This window comes from Seriola dumerili, unplaced genomic scaffold (genome assembly GCF_002260705.1).
Source record: "Seriola dumerili isolate Sdu_G_001 unplaced genomic scaffold, Sdu_1.0 BDQW01000025.1, whole genome shotgun sequence".
Classification (NCBI taxonomy): domain Eukaryota; kingdom Metazoa; phylum Chordata; class Actinopteri; order Carangiformes; family Carangidae; genus Seriola; species Seriola dumerili.
In genome coordinates, this window is record NW_019174280.1 from 23395488 (window position 1) to 23418787 (window position 23300).

The following is a 23300-nucleotide window of genomic DNA, read 5'->3' on the forward strand; positions in this document are numbered from 1 at the left end:
TTTATTCATTATTTTGGAGGGGAAACACCTCTGAGGATTCACTCATGACCAGGTTCATTATTATAAACTATTTTTCTACAAGTGAAAATCAGTGATCGTAACAATCAGGCGTGACACATAGCAACTGTCGTCAGGCGTCTGTAGCATAAACTGGACGCACAGAGGGAGTTGTTAAATCTAGTGGCGTGCGGTGACGCAATACGCAAGCAAAAATGTCCGGAAAATGCTCCTCCTCTCTCCGGTTGACAAACGCCAGTCTTTGTCAAAGGGACACGCCCACAAAGATTACGCCTGCAAGTCAAGCTAGCTTCAGGAGACAATACCCTGCTGCCGCCACAAGAGGGCAGTAACAGATGAATGCACACAGGCGTCAGATCCTTGATGGGACAGAAAGCTGTTCTGAGATCAGCTGTAAGGAGACATGTTGCTTCCTCTTTGATGTTGTAGCTGCTTCAGTCATAATAATAATAATAATGATTTTACAGTTGAGCCGTACTGTTAGCAGAACTAGTAGAAGTGACAGTGTGACTACAGGAGTAGCAGTAGAAGTTGTATTAGCATTACAGCAGGAGTCAGGAGTACAAGTAGTGTTACTACTAGCAGTATTTGAAGTATTATTGGAAGTATTATTAGCTTTATAATTACTAAAATACTGAACTCAAGGTCTGACTTACAAGTTTTTTCTGGTGCTTTAAGCTGCATCTTGTGGTCTTCATCAGCCAGTTGACATCACATGATCTAATCACATAACTAACTGGTCACATGATAACAGGTACAAGTGTGTTTTATTATAGTATAGTATTGTTTAGCTATTGGCTCAAAATGTTGCTGCTAACTAGCTAACGGAGGAATGATGAGGCGTTTAAGGAGCATTCGGAATAACTTAATTCTGTTGTTGGCAGTGAACACATTCACAGCCTTTCAGCACTTTTAAGCGGCTGTGCTAATCTTATCTCACTTCTTACGGACTACCTGTAGCATGAAGTTTTACTACAGCATGCGGTAGAGAGATCTGCTTCCCAGAATTCCTCAGTGACCACATCACACACAGGTTACCCACAAGCCCCCTGTCCTTAAAGAGGAAAGCTGGGCCTTTAATACAGTATTACAGTGGCATCATCACTGATCACAGTCTTGTTATGCAGATGATGTTATAATGAACAGAGTCGTCCCCCCATTAACAGGCTGGACTGAAGGGGCTGCAGCAGGGGCTTCTGGGAGTCTGACAGCTTTTAGGGGGGGTGGTGGGCGGTGATGGGGGTGGGAGGGAGGGGAGTGCCATGTGGCAAAGCAAGGGGCTGCTGGGAGCTGTGAGTGACCCGGGGGTGAAACAGATGCTAAGCTGCCAGCAAACGCACTCCCTGCCACTTCCACTGCATCGGACGAGTACATAGCGTGGACCCCGATCCCCATTCCTGCAACACTACCACTTACAGCAGAGTACACGCCCGCGGCATCGTGGCGACCGCGGCGCGATCATGCTAGCCACAGCGAGCAGCGACCCTCTCTCTTTACACACACACACACGCTCGGCCAGCCGTGCCTTTGTCTGGCATGTCCACATGCATCTGTTATGCATGGCAGCGTTGGCACTGACAGTCTGCTATTGTTGCACCCCCCCCCCAAAAAAACAAAAAAACAAAAAAAAAACTGAGTTCACCCCCTTCAGCAGTCGACACAGCCACAGTTTGGGGTAATTGCTGGTCCTAATTAGTTCACACACACAAGGACACACACACTCTCACATAAACACACACATTTGCCAAAAACACTGATTAAATCCTCGAATCCCATTAAAGGGAAGCTTCACTGAAACAATGAATCCTCCCAACGTCATTGTTCACGTAAAGTGATACAGACGCAGGAGTTACGTCTTCATTCTGTGTTTAACAGCACAGTTATGATGATGACGGGTCGGACTCGCACTGAACCTGCTGCTGCTAAGTTTGTTTTACTCTGTGGGGGTAAAACAAAGCAGCAGTTTCATTTAAATTTTTCTTGACTAATTATGGAAATAAAAACACTCCTTCTTTGACGAGGTGGAGGGAAAACAGGTTTCAATTATAAATGTATAAATTCTGACACAGCTGGTAAAAAAAAACCACCTAATGCAGCTTTAATGTTTAATGTTTAATTCAAACCATCAGATAAACTCTTAAAGAATCACTGAGCGTTTCCAGTTTCACCTCTGACCACAGCATCACTGCAGCTGTGACAGGTGGGCGGGGTTAGAAATGTGCTCTGCTGTGACTGTAACCATGGTGACGTCACTGAGTACAGTTAAACCAGGTCCTCCCACCTGCTCGCAGCTGGTGCAACACACACTCCCGCCGAAGGTGTCGCACCACTTCACTGACCTGCAGGTGGCGGTAAAGCACCGAAAAACACAGCATCTGTTTCTATAACTCACCTGATTACATTTTATTAAGGCCTAAAGTTATGGAAATCTGAGGGCGTGGCCTCTTTGAGTGACACGTGGGTGAGTGTATGCACCAGAGTCTGGGCCCTGCACATGCCCCTCCTCTTTGACCATTTTTGAATTAGCTGGGAGTTAGGGGTGGAGTCAGACGCTGCCAAGAGTGCACCAAGAAAGGCAGAAGAAGAAGAAGAAGAGTGCGAGTCAGAAAACATAAATAAAGAGAAACTGTCTTTCCTAATGTTTTATGAGGATGAAAATCATTCAAGATGGTTACTAGACCTGGACTTTGTTTAGAGGAAGAGTCCACAGGGCACCTTTAAGTCAGGCTGCAAAATGTGCTCGGTGCTGCCCCCTACTGGCTGAAAAATACAGTGCAACAATCTCAACAGTTATCAGAATTTTTTTACAGTATGCCTCCAGCCAGTGTCAGGTATCCACTGGAACAACATCAGCAAATTATCAGTCAAAATCCTAAAGTGTCACATCTGGTTGGAGAGGAACAAAAAGCAAAGTTCATGCTCTGTCAAGTGTTTTTCATCACTTTCCTACTTCCTGGTGGTGCGTTGCTTTTTGGTGTCCAAGTGTGACCCACCTGAAGGAGAAAAAAGCTGATCACACATATGTTTATAAAAGTTACACATGAACTTTCATGCTCAGGTCTGTTTCGCTTTTACCAGAGAAGACGAGGATGAAGGTTTTGTGAACATGTGGTTAAAAAACTAAAATAGAAGTAGGTTTGTGTCTGATTTATTTCTCCTCCTCTGAATCCAACAGTTCTGTTCACTCTTAATAAATGATGTGACCAGGCTGTAAACACGTGTCTTCAGGATTCTTCTTCTTTTATAATAAACAGAATTTGGTTGATCTCCTGAGCTGAACTCCCTCCTCAGTTCAGTCCTGTTGCTTTAAGCTGCAGGCTGTTGTCATGGACGCTGTAACCTGATAGTAATCAGGGCTTCGCAGGGGGAATACATGCGAGCGCCTCTACTCGAAATAATCGCTGGAGCGTGGCCTCGTTGGCTCCCAGGAGCCCCGACACCGCCACAACCCTGATTTAATCTGCTCATTATTACACGGAAAAATACTGACAAAATACATCAGCAGGTCTGGGATTCATCTGTGTGGCTGGATGATTTGCATTCTGCCTCGTAAAACCCCCATTTGGAAAATACATGCTTCATTTATTAGCTATTTTAAAAAAAAACACAACAACTTTGGTAGTTGACTGAGAGTAAAAGAAGTTTTTTATTATTAAATATTCATGATAAAGGTTTCTACATCTTTCTTAAAGCTCCTCCAGTGTAAAGGTCTGTGTCCATGTGTAGTGTGATTATAGATCAGCTCTAGCTTCTATATTAATACTGTGAAAGTATCAAAGCCTCAGTCCACAGAGAAATGCACACAGCCTGTATTCAGAAACTGAGCCTTAAAACCAGCCGTCAGGACTTCTGCAACTTTGTGATGTCACAACAAAGCAGTCACCAAGCCCCGCCCACCTGGACCCACCATCCAAACCTTGCAGGATTTGGTTTCTCTGAGTGTTTTTACTTGAAATCTGCTACCTGCCTGAGAGAGGAGATGTGAAACTACACTGAGATGGTTTTTATATCTTCTGATGGATCAACACTTCAAATAAAACACAGAAGAAGAAGAAACATGGAGCTTTAAACACTTTATTGTCATTATCTTGTCGCTGTCCTCACACTCACTGAAGCCAAGTGAGAAAATAAACAAACAGTATTTCCTGAGAGAACACAGTACGAGGTGTTTCAACTAATTAGTTGGAATAAAATTTCTAATTTAATTGAATTAGTTTTGTTCATTCATAAAAATGTCTAAATTATAGCACTTAAATCTCTACATGTCATTCACTTTAACACTGAGGAGTATAATGTATGGATAAGTATGATACTGTGTGGCTGTGTGACTGTCAGTTAAAGGCCGTTGCTTCTGGACTCATTTTTCACACCACAGCACCACCTGGGGTTAAAGACAAAGAAGTTCTTCACTCAGAGAGAGAGAGAGAGAGAGAGAGAGAGAGAGAGAGAGAGAGTTCAGATCCTCAGCAGAAGGTCACAAAGGTTCATGTTTCATTTGTAAATCTGTTTTTTTTCACGATTCTCTCAAGCTGTCTGATAATGTGTCGTAAAACAAACAAGTTTTATACATAAGAGGGATTTCACTTGTCATGAGGAGGAGCTTGACCCTCTCTGTCTATTTCCTATCAATGTGTATATCAATGTGTTATATTAAATAGTAAGTTGCAGGAATACCTTTTTAAAAACATGAAGAAAGAAACAACTGAAATGAGACATTTATCTTCCTGTCTCTCCTGCACAAGCTTCGCTTACTTTAAATTCATACCCAGCTGAGTATTTGTAAATAAAAGTCTTTGTATATAATGTGTACATATTATATATCTCATAATAATTGTACTTGTTAGAAGAAGAGCAGAAAATTCCCAAATCCAGATGTGCAAAGGTTGTGACATCAAACCCAAGACCTGAGGCTGCAATCGCTGCTTCAAAGGTCAGAATACTGACTGTATGTCAATGTGACATTTCAGGTTTACATTTTAATGAATTTGTAAAAAAAAATAAAAATAAAAAAAATAAATAAAAAATCTGTTTTCAATTTGTCATTATGGGGTACGGAGTGAAGACTGATGAAGTAAACAAAAAACTATTTAAACAATTTTAGCATTAAACTTAATAATAAAATAACAAAATGTGAAAAGGTGAAGGGGTCTGAATACTTTCTGAATGCACTGTATATAAATTATTATTATTTAGTTTCACTGCCATTATTGTGAAAGGTGCATCCTCATCATCATGTTATTTGCCAGACTGAAATGTATACAAATGCATTTTTAAAGAGATTCTGACTCCACCTCTGAAAACAGAGAAGAAGAAATCCTCTAGATGTTCACAAGCTGCTGTAATATATAAAATCTAAAGTGTAGTTATAATAAAACTTGGTAAATGTTTTTGTTAATATTAATGGTACAGACACAGAACTTAGAACCCAAATGTACATCTGGTTGCAGGTCTCAAAACTCTCCACCAGGTGGCAGTAAAGGACCAGGAATAAAGAGTCCTAAACATCTACAGGAAGTCTTCAGTGTGAGCTCTACTGAGCATGCTCAGATCCACTCAGACTCTGATGATCCTGCGTGTGTTTGTGGTCAGAGTTTAGTTCCTCAGGAGCCTCTTGCAGAATGGTGAGTTTACACTTTTTTTATTTTCACACAGAGCTCTCTGCTGCAGTAAAGACATGAAGAAGAAGAAGAAGAAGAAGAAGAAGAAGAAGAAGAAGAAGAAGAAGAAGAAGAAGAAGAAGAGTGTTAATGACACAAGCAAACAGAGAAGAGAATAGGAGACAACAAACAGTCTTCACTGAAGCTTCCATGTCTGCTGAGTACGAGTCACAAAGACATGGATTGGACCTCGTTCAGCTTCACTCTCTGCAGACCATTAATATAAATACAGTGTCACTGAGGTTAACTCTCTCACCCCGAGCTGCAGAGCGAAGCTGCTGCCTCTCGATCGTCCCAAAGGTTTTAGAGTTTCCCACCATGTGACTTCTGTCACATCCATAACAATGGAGATTTCTCATTTTTAAACGGCAGTGAAATGTCACATTTATTCAAGTGCTGTACGGTTCTGACAGACTTTAAGTGTTTACACTTTTTACTACTTTTCCCATTAAATTTTAGAAGGAAATATTAGATTTTTATTCCACTACTTTATATCATATAAGAACTTTCCATGTAAAACACATATGATCTTAAAAGTATAATGTATATTTTTACACAAATAATTTTTACTAAATTGCTAACTTGACAGCATTACGTGATTCTTACAGGTAAATGTTTCTGTAAAAATAGTTAAATAATGTACAGTAACTGTGATTAAATATAACAAAGTGAATAGTGACATTTTTCATAACAAACTTTTTTAATACTTTTAAGTTCATTTTGTTGTGGGTTGTAGTTTCACTGTAGTTTCAGTTTAAATGTTTAATATTTAAAAGTTTAATATAATATATTTATATTCAGTTCAATTCAAGAAACTTTATTTGTCAATTTAAAGGGACAGAGTCGACAAAAACACACACACACACACAAACAAGAACACACAACCAGAGCAAGACAAACTGTACACATCAATAAAAACAATGACAAGAAAGATCATCAGTGTAAAAAAGAAACAAACTTGAAATATTACAAGAGAAAATAAATAACTGCATATAAATAACTGACTGTAGATGTATGAGAGATAATCTGAGTCCAGTAATAAACTATGTTACATTTTACATACATTTGTAAAGCTTACATTTTAATTTATTAAAACTTCTCTAGAAATCTTCCACCTGTTTGTGATTGGCTGTCCGTCGCCTCTGTCAGAGCACAAACTGAAAGTCTCTGTTTTTATAATGAATTCTTTTGGAAAATGTTCATAAAGATTTCAAGCATTTTCCAACAAAGAACTGGTTGAAAATCATAAAAACTGAATGAAAAACGACGTTTAAATGCCGAGACGTGGAGATTAGGGAGAGTTCACGCGTCGGCTCATTAACGTGTGGAGTTAATACATGTAAAGTGATGTTTGCTCCTCCTCTCTGCCTGTTTTCTAAAAGCTCTTTTTCAAACTGTGGATCAGTGTGAGCTTCATTAATGTTGGGTCACATGACACCCCCCCCCCCCCCCCCCCTCCAGTAGGTCAGAGGTCAGGCTTCCTGTTTGGTTAAGCACAGTGATCCAGTTAAAGATCTGAATGGACCACACACACACACACACACACACACTGGGACGGCACAAAGTAACAAACTAAATCATATTTTTTCCCAGAGTTCAGCTGGAGGAGGATCGGCCCTGCAGGTCCACGCCGTGCGGTTCGGTCCAGGTCAGGAGCTGTTGGGATCTCTGCAGGCGTTCGTGGAGGAGAGGCGGCTGAGAGCGCCATTCATCATCACCTGTGTGGGCAGCCTCACCAAGGCGACGCTCCGGCTCGCCAACGCCACAGTGACAAACACCAATGAGGTGCTGAGATGTTATGAAAGAGAGATGATTGTTCCTGGCTCAGAGTCCAGGTTCATGTTTGTTTTTGTTCAGCACCTTTAAACTGGCCTTACCTCACATGCACGGTGTCCTTTTTCAATGCAACTATAAGTCTGACTTTTTATTTCGTGAATTTAAACAAAGTAAAAATCTGCCAGAAACTCAAAATAATAGAAAAATGACACAGATGCTTGAAATCTTTAAAATAATCCCTCAAAATTTTATTATAGAAGCCACTGAAAGTCACAGAAAATATGAATAATTCAAAGTTATTCTATAAACATTCATAAGTGAGATTCCCTCATTGTATTATTATTACATTAGCTCGTCATCATCAGCATCATTGCTCCCTCAGGTGTTGCACCTCAGCGGGCGGTTTGAGATCGTCTCCCTGGTGGGCACGCTCAACCCGAACGCCCACCTCCACATCTCCCTGTCGGACATCGAGGGCCGGACGGTCGGCGGTCACGCTCTGGGGGATCTGGAGGTGTTCACCACAGCCGAGGTGGTCGTCGGTGAGGCGGTCGACCTGCAGTTCACCAGAGAGATGGACTTGTACACGGGTTTCCCTGAGCTCGTGGTTCGACCACGGTCACAGACGGACCAATCACCCTGATTTCATTGACTGGAACAGAGTCTCAAGAAATAGTTACCATGAAGCTTAAATCAGTATCGTCTGATTTATAATAAAAAAAGGTCAATTTTTTTTTTTTAAATGACTGTTTTATAGGAGTATATACAAATAAAAGAACAAACTGTCAAGACAGCATCTGTAGCCTCGCTAACATGTAGCAAGCTCACATGTAGCAAGCTAATATGTAGCAAGCTAACGATTAACTCCTCAAATATAAACTACAGGATGCAATTTGTCAAAACCGTATTTGACGACTTCACCAGCAGCATCAAACGTGACGTCATGTATCAACACGTCGAACACAAACCGTAAAACTGTAGAAAATACAATCAAAATGCTGCGTTCACCTTGTGCCACAGTTTTGCCCAACTGCACTTTGAAGACATTAGATGCTAAATGTCGCCCAATTAACAAATAGTCGAGCGTGAACCGCTGGAAGAGGAGGGATCACCAACGTATTTTCAAAATGGCTGTTGCAGCAGATCCAAAGGTGAACACTGCACCTTACAACTTTAAGTTATACACGTCTACACACGTGTTTATTTCACTAAGCACCGCTACAGTGTCATCAGCTGCCTTCAGTATGTTGTATGTGGCTTTGGTACCATAAACGGTAATGAGAATGCTAGCTAGCCAGCTAATAGTGTCACATTTTAATCAGGAAATGACACGTGCCGTGGCAAATGTTTGATATTTACCTGCGTCTTCACTGTAGAAGGTTTTAGCATTAGATGTGTGGTCAGAGGCTTGACGAGTAGCTAGCGTTAGCTGTGGCTAGTTTCAGTCATAATACTTCGACGCTGTATCAGCAGTATGATTCAACAGTCGTGTGAAGTGAACTGAGGCAAGTTTACGAAGNCCAAGGTATTTTCAAAATGGCTGTTGCAGTAGATCCAAAGGTGAACACTGCACCTTACAACTTTAAGTTATACACGTCTACACACGTGTTTATTTCACTAAGCACCGCTACAGTGTCATCAGCTGCCTTCAGTATGTTGTATGTGGCTTTGGTACCATAAACGGTAATGAGAATGCTAGCTAGCCAGCTAATAGTGTCACATTTTAATCAGGAAATGACACGTGCCGTGGCAAATGTTTGATATTTACCTGCGTCTTCACTGTAGAAGGTTTTAGCATTAGATGTGTGGTCAGAGGCTTGACGAGTAGCTAGCGTTAGCTGTGGCTAGTTTCAGTCATAATACTTCGACGCTGTATCAGCAGTATGATTCAACAGTCGTGTGAAGTGAACTGAGGCAAGTTTACGAAGTATATTTAAGTCAGTGCGCTAAACTCTCTATTGATGAAGCCACATGGACAACGTAACTTTGCAGACACACAAAAAACTCAGACATTATTAAAACTTTATTACAGAGCTGCAACTCGTAACTCATGTAACGTTCTTTTATGTCGGACAACACTAAGTAGTAAGAGGATGAGTATAATCCAAGAGCTGTTTCACACCCCCACAGGTTCATCGCAACACATTAAAGTATCAGTGAACAAAATCAATCAGGGCTCAGCGTTTACGTTGTTTGAGAAACCACATTGTTACTAGTCGATAAAGTTTGTTCAGAATGTGCAGTATATCAATGTAAGTGGACAGTGTCGGTCCAGCTTTAAGAGCAGAACATCTTCAGCATTCAGCCTCCACACACACACACACACACACACACACACACACACACACACACACACACACACAGCAGCCAATAGGAGCGGCTCTGTGGGGGTGGCAGCTTTTTGCTAATTGATGTTAAACTGAGCTGCAGCCTTTCAGAGCCTCTGACCCCCCGGTTGCGACAAGACAAAGCAAGAACCCCTCCTATGGATTAACCATGACCTCGATGAAGAAAGGGGGTCCTCCGCTGCTGTGTGGCCGGGGGGTCAAAAGGAGGGGAGAGGGGAGTGGTCACAGCCTTTTAATGGAGTTTAATTGGACCTCCTGACTGACTGTTTCCAACCTGCTTTCTGCACGTCGCGCTGCACGTGTGGGAAACGTGTCAAAAGTCACGTTAACTTCAGGTAATTCAAGGTGTGTTTCAGCGCCATAATAGAGACTGATTTAAAGATAAAGAGCTTTCAAGATTCACTTACTTGACCAACGTTTCTAGTCGTTCAGTTTTTGGTCCTGTGCACATTTCCTTCACATTTCGTGGTGCGTCACAACCTGGTGCGATTGTTGGATTCATACAAAGATAAAGAGAGCAGAAGTCTCAGGTAACTCTCTTGTTGATAACCTGACCTTTTAACCATTTACCATTTATTTTAGAATAGTCTGTCAAAACTAACTCCTAATTGTGCAGACTAACATCACTTTTAGAAACTCTCTGGAAGCTCTGAGATGTGAGATTTCAGAGTGAGTGGATGAAAAGATCTTTTCAGAAGATTTAAATAGAAAACAAAAACAAGTTTGGCATCTTTTTGTATTAAAAAATGTCTCATGTCTTGAATGTTGGATCTTCCTCCAAACTGAACACACCTGCCTGCAGCTGTTTCCATCACAACACACTGCAGTTCTGCAAAATCTGCAAAAGAAAACGTGAAATCGATGTGCTTTTCACTCAGCTACTGATCTGAGAGCGTGCTTCAAGATAAACACTTGCTGGGGTTAATTCCTCCAGTCAGTGTCACTGAGCCACTGATGACCACGACAAACCTCCCATGATGGACAACCGTGTGGAAAAAAATGATGGCAGTGTGACTGACGGTGTCTCTCGGCACAGCGGCACTTTGCGGCGTTGGTGCGGCTTCCAGGAGGACGAGGCCACGGCGGTGCAGCCGGCCGCCGCATTAAAGCAGAGCTACAAAGCGTCCCCGCTGCAGCTTTGTGCTTTTGTTTTGCTGCGTTGACGCAGCATGGTGGCCAAAAAAAGCGTTGGTGGTCTGCCCCACTGCCCCCTGGGAGGCAGATTTAGACTTCCAACTAAAGCGGCTCAATCCTCATTCCTGACAAATTAGAAGGCGACGCAGCAGCCCAAAGCGGATGTTCTGGATTTGAAATATAGCTTTTGATCTAGAGACCATTCTCAATTCTCATTTTTTTTTCCTTTCTGTAAATGGCATATTTAATTAAAGTTTTCAGCATGTTGTTTTTCCTGTGCTCACACACACTACACAGAGAAAATGTGTCGTCCTTATTTGAAATGTGTGTGAATAACAAGTTTAGAAGTAATGTTTGTCTCGTATTAATGTTTCACAGCAGTGTGTGCAGAGGGCGTCCTGCTGTGAGGCACCAATTACATTTTACTGTGATGCTCTTGCTTGACAAAGAGTTGACTTTAATCTCTGCACAGCTGTAGTGTTACACACCGCTGTGGAAATGTTCGCGCTGCACATCAGTGTGTCTCTGCTCTGATTTCTGAGCACAGACAAACACGAAAACTGAAATGTTTCCAGGTTTGTTTCGGTCGCAAACCTGTCGACCTTTTGAGAAAACACGAGTTTTTATTGATCGTGAGGGGAATTAGAAATGGATCATTTAGACGTCAGGTGTTGAAGCTCCTCCACATTCAGTATAACCTGTAACAATCCTTCACAAATCAATCACAGTCACACCATCAGTCTCACGTATTTGTTTGGTGTTTAGTCTGAACAGACCTTTAAACTTTTTACTTGACATAAAATATTTGACAGGCTTTGTTTTGTTTTTTTTGCTCTAATGTAAATGCTTCCATGTTGTACTGCTGTATCTCCACTTCATTTTAAACACTATTGGAATAGAGAATTCAAGAATTCAGGGAGAGTCTGATGATTTATTTTTCATTTAATTTCGTGTGAGGCTGCTGCAGCTGTTGCATTATGATCCTTATAAGATCCAGATTATTTGTTAATGATACACTGGCAAGTAACTACCGGACCGGAGGAGTGGGGTGTAATGCAATGACGTGGATCCACGCTCAGCCCTGAAAAAGGACGCAGCAGTTTGAAGTCTGGTTGTGTAATACACCCTTCCAGAGCGAAGGTGAACTCTGACCTTTGAGTCATCTGCAGGAGGGGGGGGGGTTGTGTTGTTGTTTTAAAGCCATAAGCAGGTGTACAGGTGTTTCTGATCAAGTGTTCGTTTACAGCACAGTTTGGTAAATTGCTCTGAACAGCAGAGTTGACATATCTTCTTCTTCGTTGTTTGTTTTCCTGAATTAATGAGATTATGTCTGCGATAATATCTTGTATATTCAGAAACCAGTTGTATGAAAACATTTCTCTGAATCCTGAGATAATAACCTGATTAATTCAGAAAAACAAGTCAAGTGAATGCATTAGGCTTCCACACTTTTCTGTCATTGACCCTTCACAGCTCCAGGTTCTCTGCTCAGGTGAGCCTCCTCCTGCAGCAGCGTCTCTCAGAGAAAGACGAGGAGCAGGAAAGCTGGTGAGGAGGCTCGTGATTCTTCCGTGTAGTATCTGCTCTTTTTCTCATTAGTGACTTCTCCCCGTCACCCTTTGTGCCTCTGGCCGTATTATCTGTTTGAGTAATGAGTCGTGTGAGCGGCGCAGGGACTCTGCTGTTGTTAAGCCGCCCCCTCTCCGCCTCACTTCTAACGAGACCAGCCCATGTCATTTGTAAGTCAGCTGCTAAACGGCCTCCTGTTCAGGGGAATCAAGAGAAGCCGTGGCGGCGGTCACAGGCCTATGCACGTCCTCCGGCGCAGGGATGCGAGCAGCGGGCCCCCCCGGGGTGCTGCTGCCGCTGATCAGCCGGCTTTTATGTGGCAGCCAAAGATCTCCCAGGCTAATGACACGGAGCTCTGTTTGAATGTCGCAGCATGAGGCAGAGGGCCGGACGAATAATACACAGATCAAAAACATCAGAGGCAGCGCTGTCACTGCTGAGCGAAGTTGTCACAAGTTCAGGGAGTTTTTCTACCAACATTGTGCTGGCTTTAACAGTTTAAGACACAAAGAGACACTGAGGACAGTCAAAGACCCACATACAGACACCGTTCAGCTCGGTTTCCAACAACAATGAATCATCCAATTGAGAAACTTTGTCTTCAGAGGTGGAAGAAGAACTCGGATGCTTCACTAAAGTAAGGGTCAGTACAACAGTGGAGAAAGTTCTCAATTACAAGTATAAGTCCTGCAGGAAGTAAAGGTACTCGAGATGAAGAAGAACAGGGTTGTGTTTAACTGTGGGCTGAGATTTTCCCGTCTGATGAAAGAAATCCAGACAGAAAGAAGAAAAAAAGGGAAAAAGGGAAATTAAAAAAAAAGGTAGAAATTCTGTTAAATTCTCCAGAAAATAAAGAAAGCTTTTCCTGAAAACCTGCCATTACAGAGATACAGGATATTTACAAGACAGCTGTATTTATGTTGTGTTAAAAGAGCCGTTTTTAAGCTTTGCTGTCATGACTTAGCTATGTTAGCTTAACGTTAGCATTAACAGCTGTTTACTCTCCAGTCTAGAAGAAACGTTGCGAGGTTCAACATCTAACTTCATTCCTTTACTCTCCAACAGCTGTCTCCAGGGAAAGCAACCCTCTCGTTTTGCTTCTATTTTCTACCACTTCTACTCAAGTTAGCATGCTAACCAGCTAGCTCTGACCCGTTCGGACTGCTGCATCACTTTCCGATACCGAGTCATTGTAGCATCCAGTCTGCCCTGAAGAAGCAGCTGCTCCAACAACGTATTATAACCTATTGTCTTGTAAACACAGCAGTGGCTGAAGCTCTTGCCAAGACTGGTGAGTAAACAGCTGTTCATGCTAACGTTAGCTACGTAGCAATAGCTAAACCGACAAATGGCTCCTTTAAGACACGTGAAATCTTTGCTCAGAGTGTGATTCTCACCAAAGTTCAGTATATCCAAGACATTGTATTATTAACCATCTCTGCAGTTAAATTCCTTGATGGGGCTCAGCTTGATAAAAGGTGTTAACCGTGCAATGTTACATCACTGCAGCTGAATATAAGCTAATCATGTAAAGGTAGTTTATGAAAACATGCAAGCTTAACAAATTACTTTGCCAGAATTTCTGAAATGTACTGAAAACAACTGCACACAGACACAACTATAATCCCATTTTTTAAATACATTTTTCTGACTTTTAATTTGGCGTCTGCTGCCAGAATCTGAGATGTGAAAATAAACTATTAGATCAGAAGCTGTAAAATAACTTCTGACATTTGAGTGACACTTTAACGTGAGGAGCTGCTGATGGGAAAAACAACCCAGCACCAAATCCCTCCCACACAGCTCTGGATTTAGACTTTGGACCCTTTAGGTACTCATCCAGCCTGATGCTGCTGCATTTCACCACCAGGGGGCAGCATGAGTCAAGAAGTCTGTGAGAGGAAGACAAGAGCAGGAGGAGCCCTCTGTTAATGATGTAGAGATTTTAAAGGGTTTTTTTTCATCACTGTACAAAAGACACTACAGCGATGAAAGCAGTGAGAACAGACTGTAGGTGTAGTCTTAACTCAATAAGGTGAGTATGAACTAGAAAGCTCTTACCTGGGGATGAAGTGGTTGCAGCAGCAGGCTGAGCTGGATCACTCGTCACCAGTACAACACTAAAAGTCTACCAGTGTCCCCATGAGGCTGGGATGTTTGTTACTTATCAGATAGCAAAATCTTTGGCTGAAACATGAGACATCTTTACTCGACTTAGATCTTTACCACTAATGGTGAAGTTTATCCTTTCCAATGAAACGAAAGCTTGTGCTAACACGTGTCCACTGGGATTCTGTCACAGACAGGAGGTGAAAATGATTAAAATGGTGAATGAAACTCTAAAACTCTCTAATCTTACAGGAACCTGAGCGAAAGACTCAACTCAAGTGTGGCAGAAAATATCAAAGTTTTCGAGGTTAAGAGATTGTCCAATCAACATTGTGACTGTTTACATTCAGCTAAAACATTCACTTTTACCTGTTGGGTCTGAAACCAACATATACTGTATTTTATCTATGCTTAGGTTCAGCTGCTAACAATATTATAACACTGTAGCATAGCATAGCATAGCATATCATAGATTATTTAATTATATAGAGACACCCAATTCGGATGTATGGTATATTATCTAATATCAATTTAAAAAGTTCAAGTTACAGACCAAAAATAGCAAATAGACAGTGATGGTCATCAGTTGGCCAACAGCTAAATTCTAACTCTAGAAAAATAAGTGTGTTTCTTGAAACCACACGTAGATTAGTTAGATTAGCTCGTTCTTTGAGGATGTTATGGTACCAGTTCACAATAAGACCAATCTCATAAAGGATTTATATTAGATTACTACAGGTCATTAATAAATGATGACGTGTTTTACACTTTACAATAAGGCTCTTTTCACCAGTTATAAATGGAAGTAACTCATTAGTAAGATTATTGAGTTTAGCATTAACTTGATGCCAAATAACGAGCCAGCATCATTGTATGAAAACTGTATGAAAACTTTTTAATAATTGTTTATTTAAGATTTATAAAGTGATAACAACTTAATGAATAACCTAATTACAAACCATGTATAAATCCTTTATAGGGGAAGTTGTTGTACAGTGGTACCGATGTTATTAATAAACGATTTTCAGAATGTAACAGCTTATAATGTTGTATTCTTTGATACATTTATTTCTTACTTAGGCAAAATTAGGACAAATATATGGTGACACCTTGATTACCTGTCAAACAAACATGAATATATACAAACTGGCCAATCTAAATTTAAGTTAATCATCTTGGGAACATGAATGTCTGCTCCAAATTTGTGCCGATCAATCTCCTAGATGTTGAGATGTTATCCTGGGGAAATTAAAGTTTCAACCGAAAGTTTGTGGTTAGATGAGAAGCCTGGGAGCCACCAAAGTCAGTAGGATTCTTCCTCTGGGGACCAGGAATGCATGAAAATTTGTGCCAATTCACTCAGTAGTTGTGAACATAACAGAGAACTAATGTCTTACCCTGAATCCCTAGAGCCATGCACCTAAACATTATCACATAAAGGCTGATACCGATGTGCTTACACTTAACAAATAATAAGAAATAAGCACAGGCAATAAAAATGTATTTTTGCATATACGGCAACCCTCCTCCATCTTTCCTGTTTGTTTTAGACATGAGAAATTTATTCTGATCTTTTTAAAAAAATATTTCAAAGCTCTATTGTATCTGTTTTTTGTTTTTTTGCTAAGATAAACAAACACAGACGGAACAGGACGAGTTCATCCACATACAGGTATTAACAATAAAAACAAACTATTTGTTGCATTTTATGAGAGTACTTACTTCAAGTGCCCTTTCCTCTCTCTCGTTTAACTGCATTGCATTTCCAAGGCCTGAGCAGCTCCAATGTTTGGGAAAATATTAAGGGGGGGATGTCGGTTGAATTGCCACCAGCTTTGATTCACTTTTCCTCATTTAATCCTGTGGGCAGTTATTTTCATCAATGCCAACAGAAGAAAACGACAAAAGGACAAAAGGACATTGAATCGACCGAGCTGCCGATGTCTCCGAGGTCGAAGCGATGAAACGAGTTATGGGAAACAGAAAGAATGTAAACGCGGTGCGCTCAAGGTCGCGAAATAAACTCAATTCTTCATTTATTAGAAGAAGACGTGAGTGAGAGTGTAGTCTGCAGTATGAACCAACTGTTAACTCACTCTCCAAAGATCTTTAAGAAGCACAAAACACAGTTTGATATTCAGGCAAACATGTGAAGCATGTCCCAGTGGAAGCGCCACACAAACGTAGACACACTGCGGTAGAATAGACCTTTTGTCACAGCTGGTATTTCACTTATTGTAGCAGGAAAGACTCGGGTGCAGCGACATTTGTGGCTCTCTTTTATTCAAGTGTCCCAGCAAGTAATGACCGTGTGACAGTGAGTATGAGCAACACCAGAAGCCCAAAGCTGAAGCAGCTAAATCCTCCATTTTCTTTTTTACACCTGTGGTTTTATTACTGCAACATGTTAAAATGTCCCAAAGCCATAAACGAGAGCCGTGTCCTAATACAATCCTTTACAAAGGGCCACACTTTCGTCGACTGCGTCCTCCGAAAGGAAAACGTTTAGCTATGTCGCGGCGAGGCCGAAACCGAAATGAGACGGTCAAATCCACGGAGGATTTTTGCTTTGCGCCACCGGCTGTTCCCGCCTTTACTGTTGCATCACAAAGTGCAGCTCCTGTCGCCTAACAACCTTGGCAACACGTCGCTTTTTCTCCGCAGTAACTTGTCATTTTAACGCCCTTGGTTTTAACAGTTGTACCGTTAGCTGCTGAACTGAGCTGAAACACAATGCTAACATGTAACAGTGTAACCCTCAGACTCTCTGTCAGTGTTTGCTGACAGATTATTTCCATTCCCGGCGCGCAGTGAATCCTATAGGTTGGGCCATGAAGGATCCACCTGTCGGAGCCTTCGCCGCCCAGGTAAAGAAGGAGGACGCATTTAAAGGAGCTTTCGAGACGGGACAGTTTAGTCATTCTGCTGTGACGCAAACCATCTTCAAACGCAGCCTTCGAAGGATGCGGCCCCTGAAGTGGGACACGGTAATAAGTCTGCTAAACCGTTGGAAGCTGCAGGGACAGTCACCTTGCAACACTTTTCAGCTGGTCCCTGGTTGCTGTTTTTTTTGCTGTATTGATTTCAGGTATCTAAGTTTCCTGGTGTTTCTGAGACGACAGTAAACTCTCCAACAAACTCACCCCAGGTGGCAACAGCGGATTATTTTAGTTTGGCTCAACCAGTTTGACTTAACTAGTACAATAATTTCAACATTTGAGAAATGTTTGTGTAACTGAAAGTCTGCGTCCAGATCGGCACGTCTGCAGCAGATGAGGACTCCCATTTGAAAATGTGTGGTGAACTTCCATTAACAATAATTGAGTCCCACTCCAGTGAGGCGCTAACAGGGAGGAGGGAGAGGATGGCGTGTGTTGTTATTAAAATGCCTTCTCCTCTAATGTGCAGGTAAGGACCCCTCGCCGCCGCAACTCACCAGGCCCGCTGCCAGGGCCGTCTCTCTCTTTTAAGTGAGCGCCTTAATTGAGACAAATTTAGCTCAATTAAACCGCTTTACCTCTGCCAAGAGTGTTTCAGAGCAGCAGCATCAGTACTGCAGAGCTGCCTTTTCAATTAGTCACTGTGAGCAGATTCACCACTGATCCTATTACTGTTTGGGTTTGTGGCTGTGAGAGTGAAAACCTGCTCTGTCAACATAACCCCGAATGTCCATAATGGAGATCAAGGACATTTTTACTCATTTAATAACATGAGTAAACAAACAGACAGACAATTGAATAAATAAATACATGAATCACCTGAATATTTTAAAAAGGGATGTTGGTGTTTGATTGACAATGTTCAGCACATTTAACCATGGATGTATTATTTAAAGCTCCTCCAGTGTAAAGGTCTGTGTCCATGTGTAGTGTGATTATAGATCAGCTCTAGCTTCTATATTAATACTGTGAAAGTATCAAAGCCTCAGTCCACAGAGAAATGCACACAGCCTGTATTCAGAAACTGAGCCTTAAAACCAGCCGTCAGGACTTCTGCAACTTTGTGATGTCACAACAAAGTAATGTGACATTTAAGCCATGTTAGTGGAGTATGGGTTCAAATAGGGTCAAAAAGATTATAAAAATTGTTTCAACCTTTGTAAACCTGGAAAATAAATCTGCATCATAAATTCAAGTTTGTGCATCTGCAGAAAATAATTTGTTTTTGTCAATAAAACTTGTGAATAAATGAAATCAGTGGTGAGGTCACACAAAGACTTATTAAGTGTTTTTTGTATGAACATTTGTGGAGCAGTAAATTGTAAAACAAAGTTCCCACACTGTGATGCTGCAGATTCAATTATCAATTTTGACCCTGTCCTTTCACCTGAATCTCATTTGACAATGACAGTCAACCACAGAGCAACTAGAGAGATGAAATAAAGGCAAACGTTTAATGTACGTATGCAAACCCACCTCAGTTTCAAAAGAGCTACAGCTTTGAATGACAGTGACTGTAAGTCCAGTGTTCCCGCTCTTTCTTTTAGCTCTGTGTTTGGTCTCCACCAGCTCCTGAGGGAAACATCTGGCCGTTTAGCTGCTAAATGCTCCACCGTGTTCACCAGCTGCTCTTTAACTGAGTCTGTCTGCTGTTTGCTGCTGAGCAGGAAGTGGACTGTAGGTTTTCTGGAGAAAAAAAGCTGCTTGTGGTAGAAACGGTGCTGATGAGAGCAGAGATTTCAGGGCCTTAAAAGTTGCTTTAATTCTCTGCAGAGCTGCAGATTTGGTGATATTTCTCTGTGGTTTGTCTCCTGAAGTGACCCCTCACACATTACACAGCCGTTTGTTAATATCAAAATGTGGGCTAATGCAACTTTAAGTATATTTTAAGCAGAGTATTTTTCTAATGTGGTGATGGTGTTCAGCTAATTAGTTAATTAAGTATTTGAGTTTTCCATCAGTGATGACCCAAACAAGCAAAAACAAAATGGCACCAATCCCAGGGTCCCCTGTCGTCCCTGAAAGCATTTCCACAAAGAAGTGCCACAGTGTTTGGTTAAATTCAGCCAAAAGGCAGGACAGATGAGTAGTAAAATGCGAGTGTGTGCGTTTCATTGGAGGGATAAAAAAGTGAAACCCGGCAGGTCTTTATTCCTGCAGCACAATGGGCAGAAGCCGACTCAAAGAGGCTCAGATGTGAAGACATTCTGCGAGCCGCCGAGGACACATCACAACCTTGGAGACACAAATTTGCTGTATTATACCATGTGCATTCCCGCTGAGCTTTTCATGTGCAGGCTAAAGGGATCAGCTAATGAAAGGCGCGAGGAGGAAGGAGCGCCAACACGTTTTTGTTAGCATGAAGCTGCAGTGCAGTTTGAATTGGACTAACGCGACGGAAAAAGAGATCCTTTCTGAACTCCCATTAATCAGAGGATCCATATCGTACGTTGCGAACCCAAGCTCACGGAAACACAGACATCGACCCCTGGTTCGCACTCTGAAGGCAGAGATTAAATGAGATTAAATATCGTTTGAATTCTTAAGCGAGAGCTGCAGCGTCTTTGTGTGAAATTCATCCTCAGAAACTTTGTTTTTTTTGTTTGTTTCCGTTCCTGGTTCTAGTTTTGTGTCTGCAGGGAGGCTATTGAGATGAGGCATTATCAGTGTGTGTGTGTGTGTGTGTGTGTGTGTGTGTGTTTAGACAGGATTATTTCCAGTCTAAATGAGCAGAGGTCTTGTGTGATGTTCATGTACGATACAACACACACCTATTTTTATCTCTCCTGTTGTTTTTATTGTTTTTATTGTTTTTATCCAGATTGTGTTTCATCACTTGTTCGTCTGTTATTGATCCAGATTTAAAAGTCTCACCAGGACGGTGACTGCAAACTAGCTTCAGATAGATGCCCCTGTATGTCTGCTGTGCTGCTTATGTGTGTTAAATGAACAAATAGATGAAATGAAAATATGATTTACACACACGTTGTTGTCATTCTTCAGTCCTGACTGGAGAAACTAGAACTTCACATATCATCGATTTAACTCCAGAGCAACTGGATATAAAGTTTGTATGAACTGTGTCAGTCAGGAAATTTCATTTATATTTATTACTACAACATTTCTGGACAGATATGAGCTGTAAGTTGAGCCCACACTGACTGGTGATTTTGGGAGTTCATGAGATTATAATTTGAAATAACTTCTTATGGGATAATTGCAGACAAAAATCTGAATGTCAGACTCAGTAAACACGTTGGAAATTACCTGCAGGCAGCACTACACCTGGAGTGGTTGGAGGGAATAACTGTAAATCAGTTAAGATTTCCCATGTGAAACATTTTAAAACTGAACAGAATTAATCAATTAGTTGATCAACAGAAAAATATGACTTATTGAATTAATCTGTCAAACGCTTTTACTACAGTTTCAGCTTCTTCACTGCTTTTGTTTGTGTAGTGTGATAATACATGTAACACATGTTGCAAACAATTAAAAAAAGAATCTGCAGATTAAGAAACAAAAACAAAAAATACATAATCACACAAAACATTACTGAGACTGAGTCAAGCATTAAAGTAATAGAAGTGTCACTGAGACTCTATCAGGAAGACAAACAACAAAAAGAGCTGCAAGAGTCATTTTAAAATGTTCAGTCAGAAATATATTAAACGTAAAATTCATGATGAACAGCTGGTAAATGATCAGTTAACACTAGAAAAGGTTCTGATTGATTGTGTTAACTGACTCTTAACTCATTATGCACTTTTGTATTTAGACATGTTAAAATAAAAACAAAGATATGACAAAATAAGACATATGTAGGCCTATATATGTGTATGTTTGGTGAGTGGTTGTGCTGGTATAACAGATTTTAATGAAATTATTAAATTGTACAATTTATCTTTCATAAAGGATGAAGATCCTCGTCGTCGGCTGAATAACTTCAGAAAAAAATCAAATCACAGAACATGATTTAAGTGACAAAGCAGCAGTTTCAGAAACCAGATTCATAATACATATGTTTCCTATTTAATTGCATTTAAAACAGTGATATTCAGCTGCTTCTGGAGCCTCTTTGTGTCTGTAGCTGCAGCTGGACTGAAACACATGATGCCAAAGCAAGAAGCAGGTTATAATGGTGATGATCCACCAGGTGAGGGCGCTCTCCCTCTTTCAGTCCACTGCCCAAGAGAATCTACTGAAGAAATCATCTCACACACAGACTGAGAAAATGACTTCATGATTTCAGGTTTGTGTGAAACACGAGCTTCGACTCCTGAAATGTTCAAACTGAAACTTCAGGGTGGAAATCTGCTTTTGTTCACATTTATTTCCACTTTTTTTTTCATAACGAGGTTTCTATGGAAATGAGTCTAAACCCCAGCATCAGCACGTGTGTTTACATGGATTCAGTGAATGCATCACCTGCAGCTGTAAAATGTGTTTTCATGCCACATTCCTGAGCTGTAACACCTCTGTGGTTTCAGCTTGGAGGGAGGGAGGTTTGTGCTGGAGCTTTCATATCATCTGTGATTTGCATGAGATTTCCCTTCATCTCCTCTGTTTCCCTCCACAAACACTGAAATGATGGCTTCATCCTATTACCTGCAACTCTAGCGTAAATGTTTATGGAAATGGCCCGTCAGAGCAGGCCAAGTGTTTTCCATCAGCACCTCTTTGCAGTAATAATACTGCAGTGTTGATGTCAGATCCGCCCTGCCTGAAGAGGGGAGGCTAATGGCCCCTTCCCCCCCCCTCAAACCCCCCCACCCCTACTGCATGAGCCAGTGAGGAGAGGAGGAAAAAAAAAATCTAATTCACCTTAAATGTGATGCTGCCGGGTTGGGAAGTGAGAGGGCATCTGTGCAGAGAGTCCCCATTAAAGGAACATTACGTAAGATCAGACTGTGAATGATGGAGATTCGAACGCGATGCAGTTTCAGGGAATATGAACACGAGTCTGAGCTGAGTCTGCAGGGATCACACGGTCACACATTGGGTGGTTTGTTGTTCGAGGCAGCATTTAAATTTCAGTCTTTATCTTTAACAAAAACCACAGCAACAATAATGATAATCTTACTGTTGAATTTGTAAATAAATGCATGTGCTGAGCACCGGTTACTCTGATCATTATCAGCTAATTGATTATGTATTTCTTTGTTTAGTTGCATATTTTTCAATTTTTCTTTAATGTATAGCTTTTTATTGTTAATTTGGTGGAAGGGCTATTCTCATCACATCTTTTTCACCTTGTTGTCTTTGTTAAAATTTCAAGATCTAAAAGGTGCACAAGTTACAAATATCTTATAACATCTTATATCATATTTTACTTTAGTAATTACATGACTGCTCATACAGTCCAAGCCAAATCCAGACACAACTGTGAAATATCTAAATGAATGCAATGAATATTAAAATGTAATAATTACACAGAAGTTAATGACAAAAATAAAGCCATTAGTTATAGCTTATAAACCCTTTATAAATGGTACATTATCAGAAAGTGGCACCAAATAAATTTTAAAATATGCACTGCAAAATATTAAGTTTTGTTTAGATGTTCTTCTGCTTGGTATAGGCGTCATTATGTAATAGATTTACCAGACAGTTAAAAGTTGAGTAGAACGCTATTTTTGCCTGCAGTACCGTTTCTGGCCGATGGGTTCGCTGTGGGCCAACGCGGTTCTCTGAAGTGCTCCGGAAAAGGACGACATGAACTGGAAAAAGTACACAATGGCCATGGCCAA

General features: G+C 41.0%; 1 protein-coding gene across 1 annotated transcript; it reads left to right on the plus strand.

Annotated features, from left to right (window-relative positions):
• The first annotated feature begins 5555 nt into the window (after nucleotides 1-5555).
• LOC111216317 (bifunctional protein GlmU-like) lies at nucleotides 5556-8183 on the plus strand. Its single transcript, XM_022737814.1, has 3 exons — nucleotides 5556-5639; nucleotides 7269-7460; nucleotides 7834-8183. Exons 1-3 carry the CDS (start codon nucleotides 5637-5639, stop codon nucleotides 8092-8094), a joined length of 456 nt encoding a protein of 151 aa, XP_022593535.1. The 5' UTR covers nucleotides 5556-5636; the 3' UTR covers nucleotides 8095-8183.
• Nucleotides 8184-23300: the final 15117 nt, after the last annotated feature.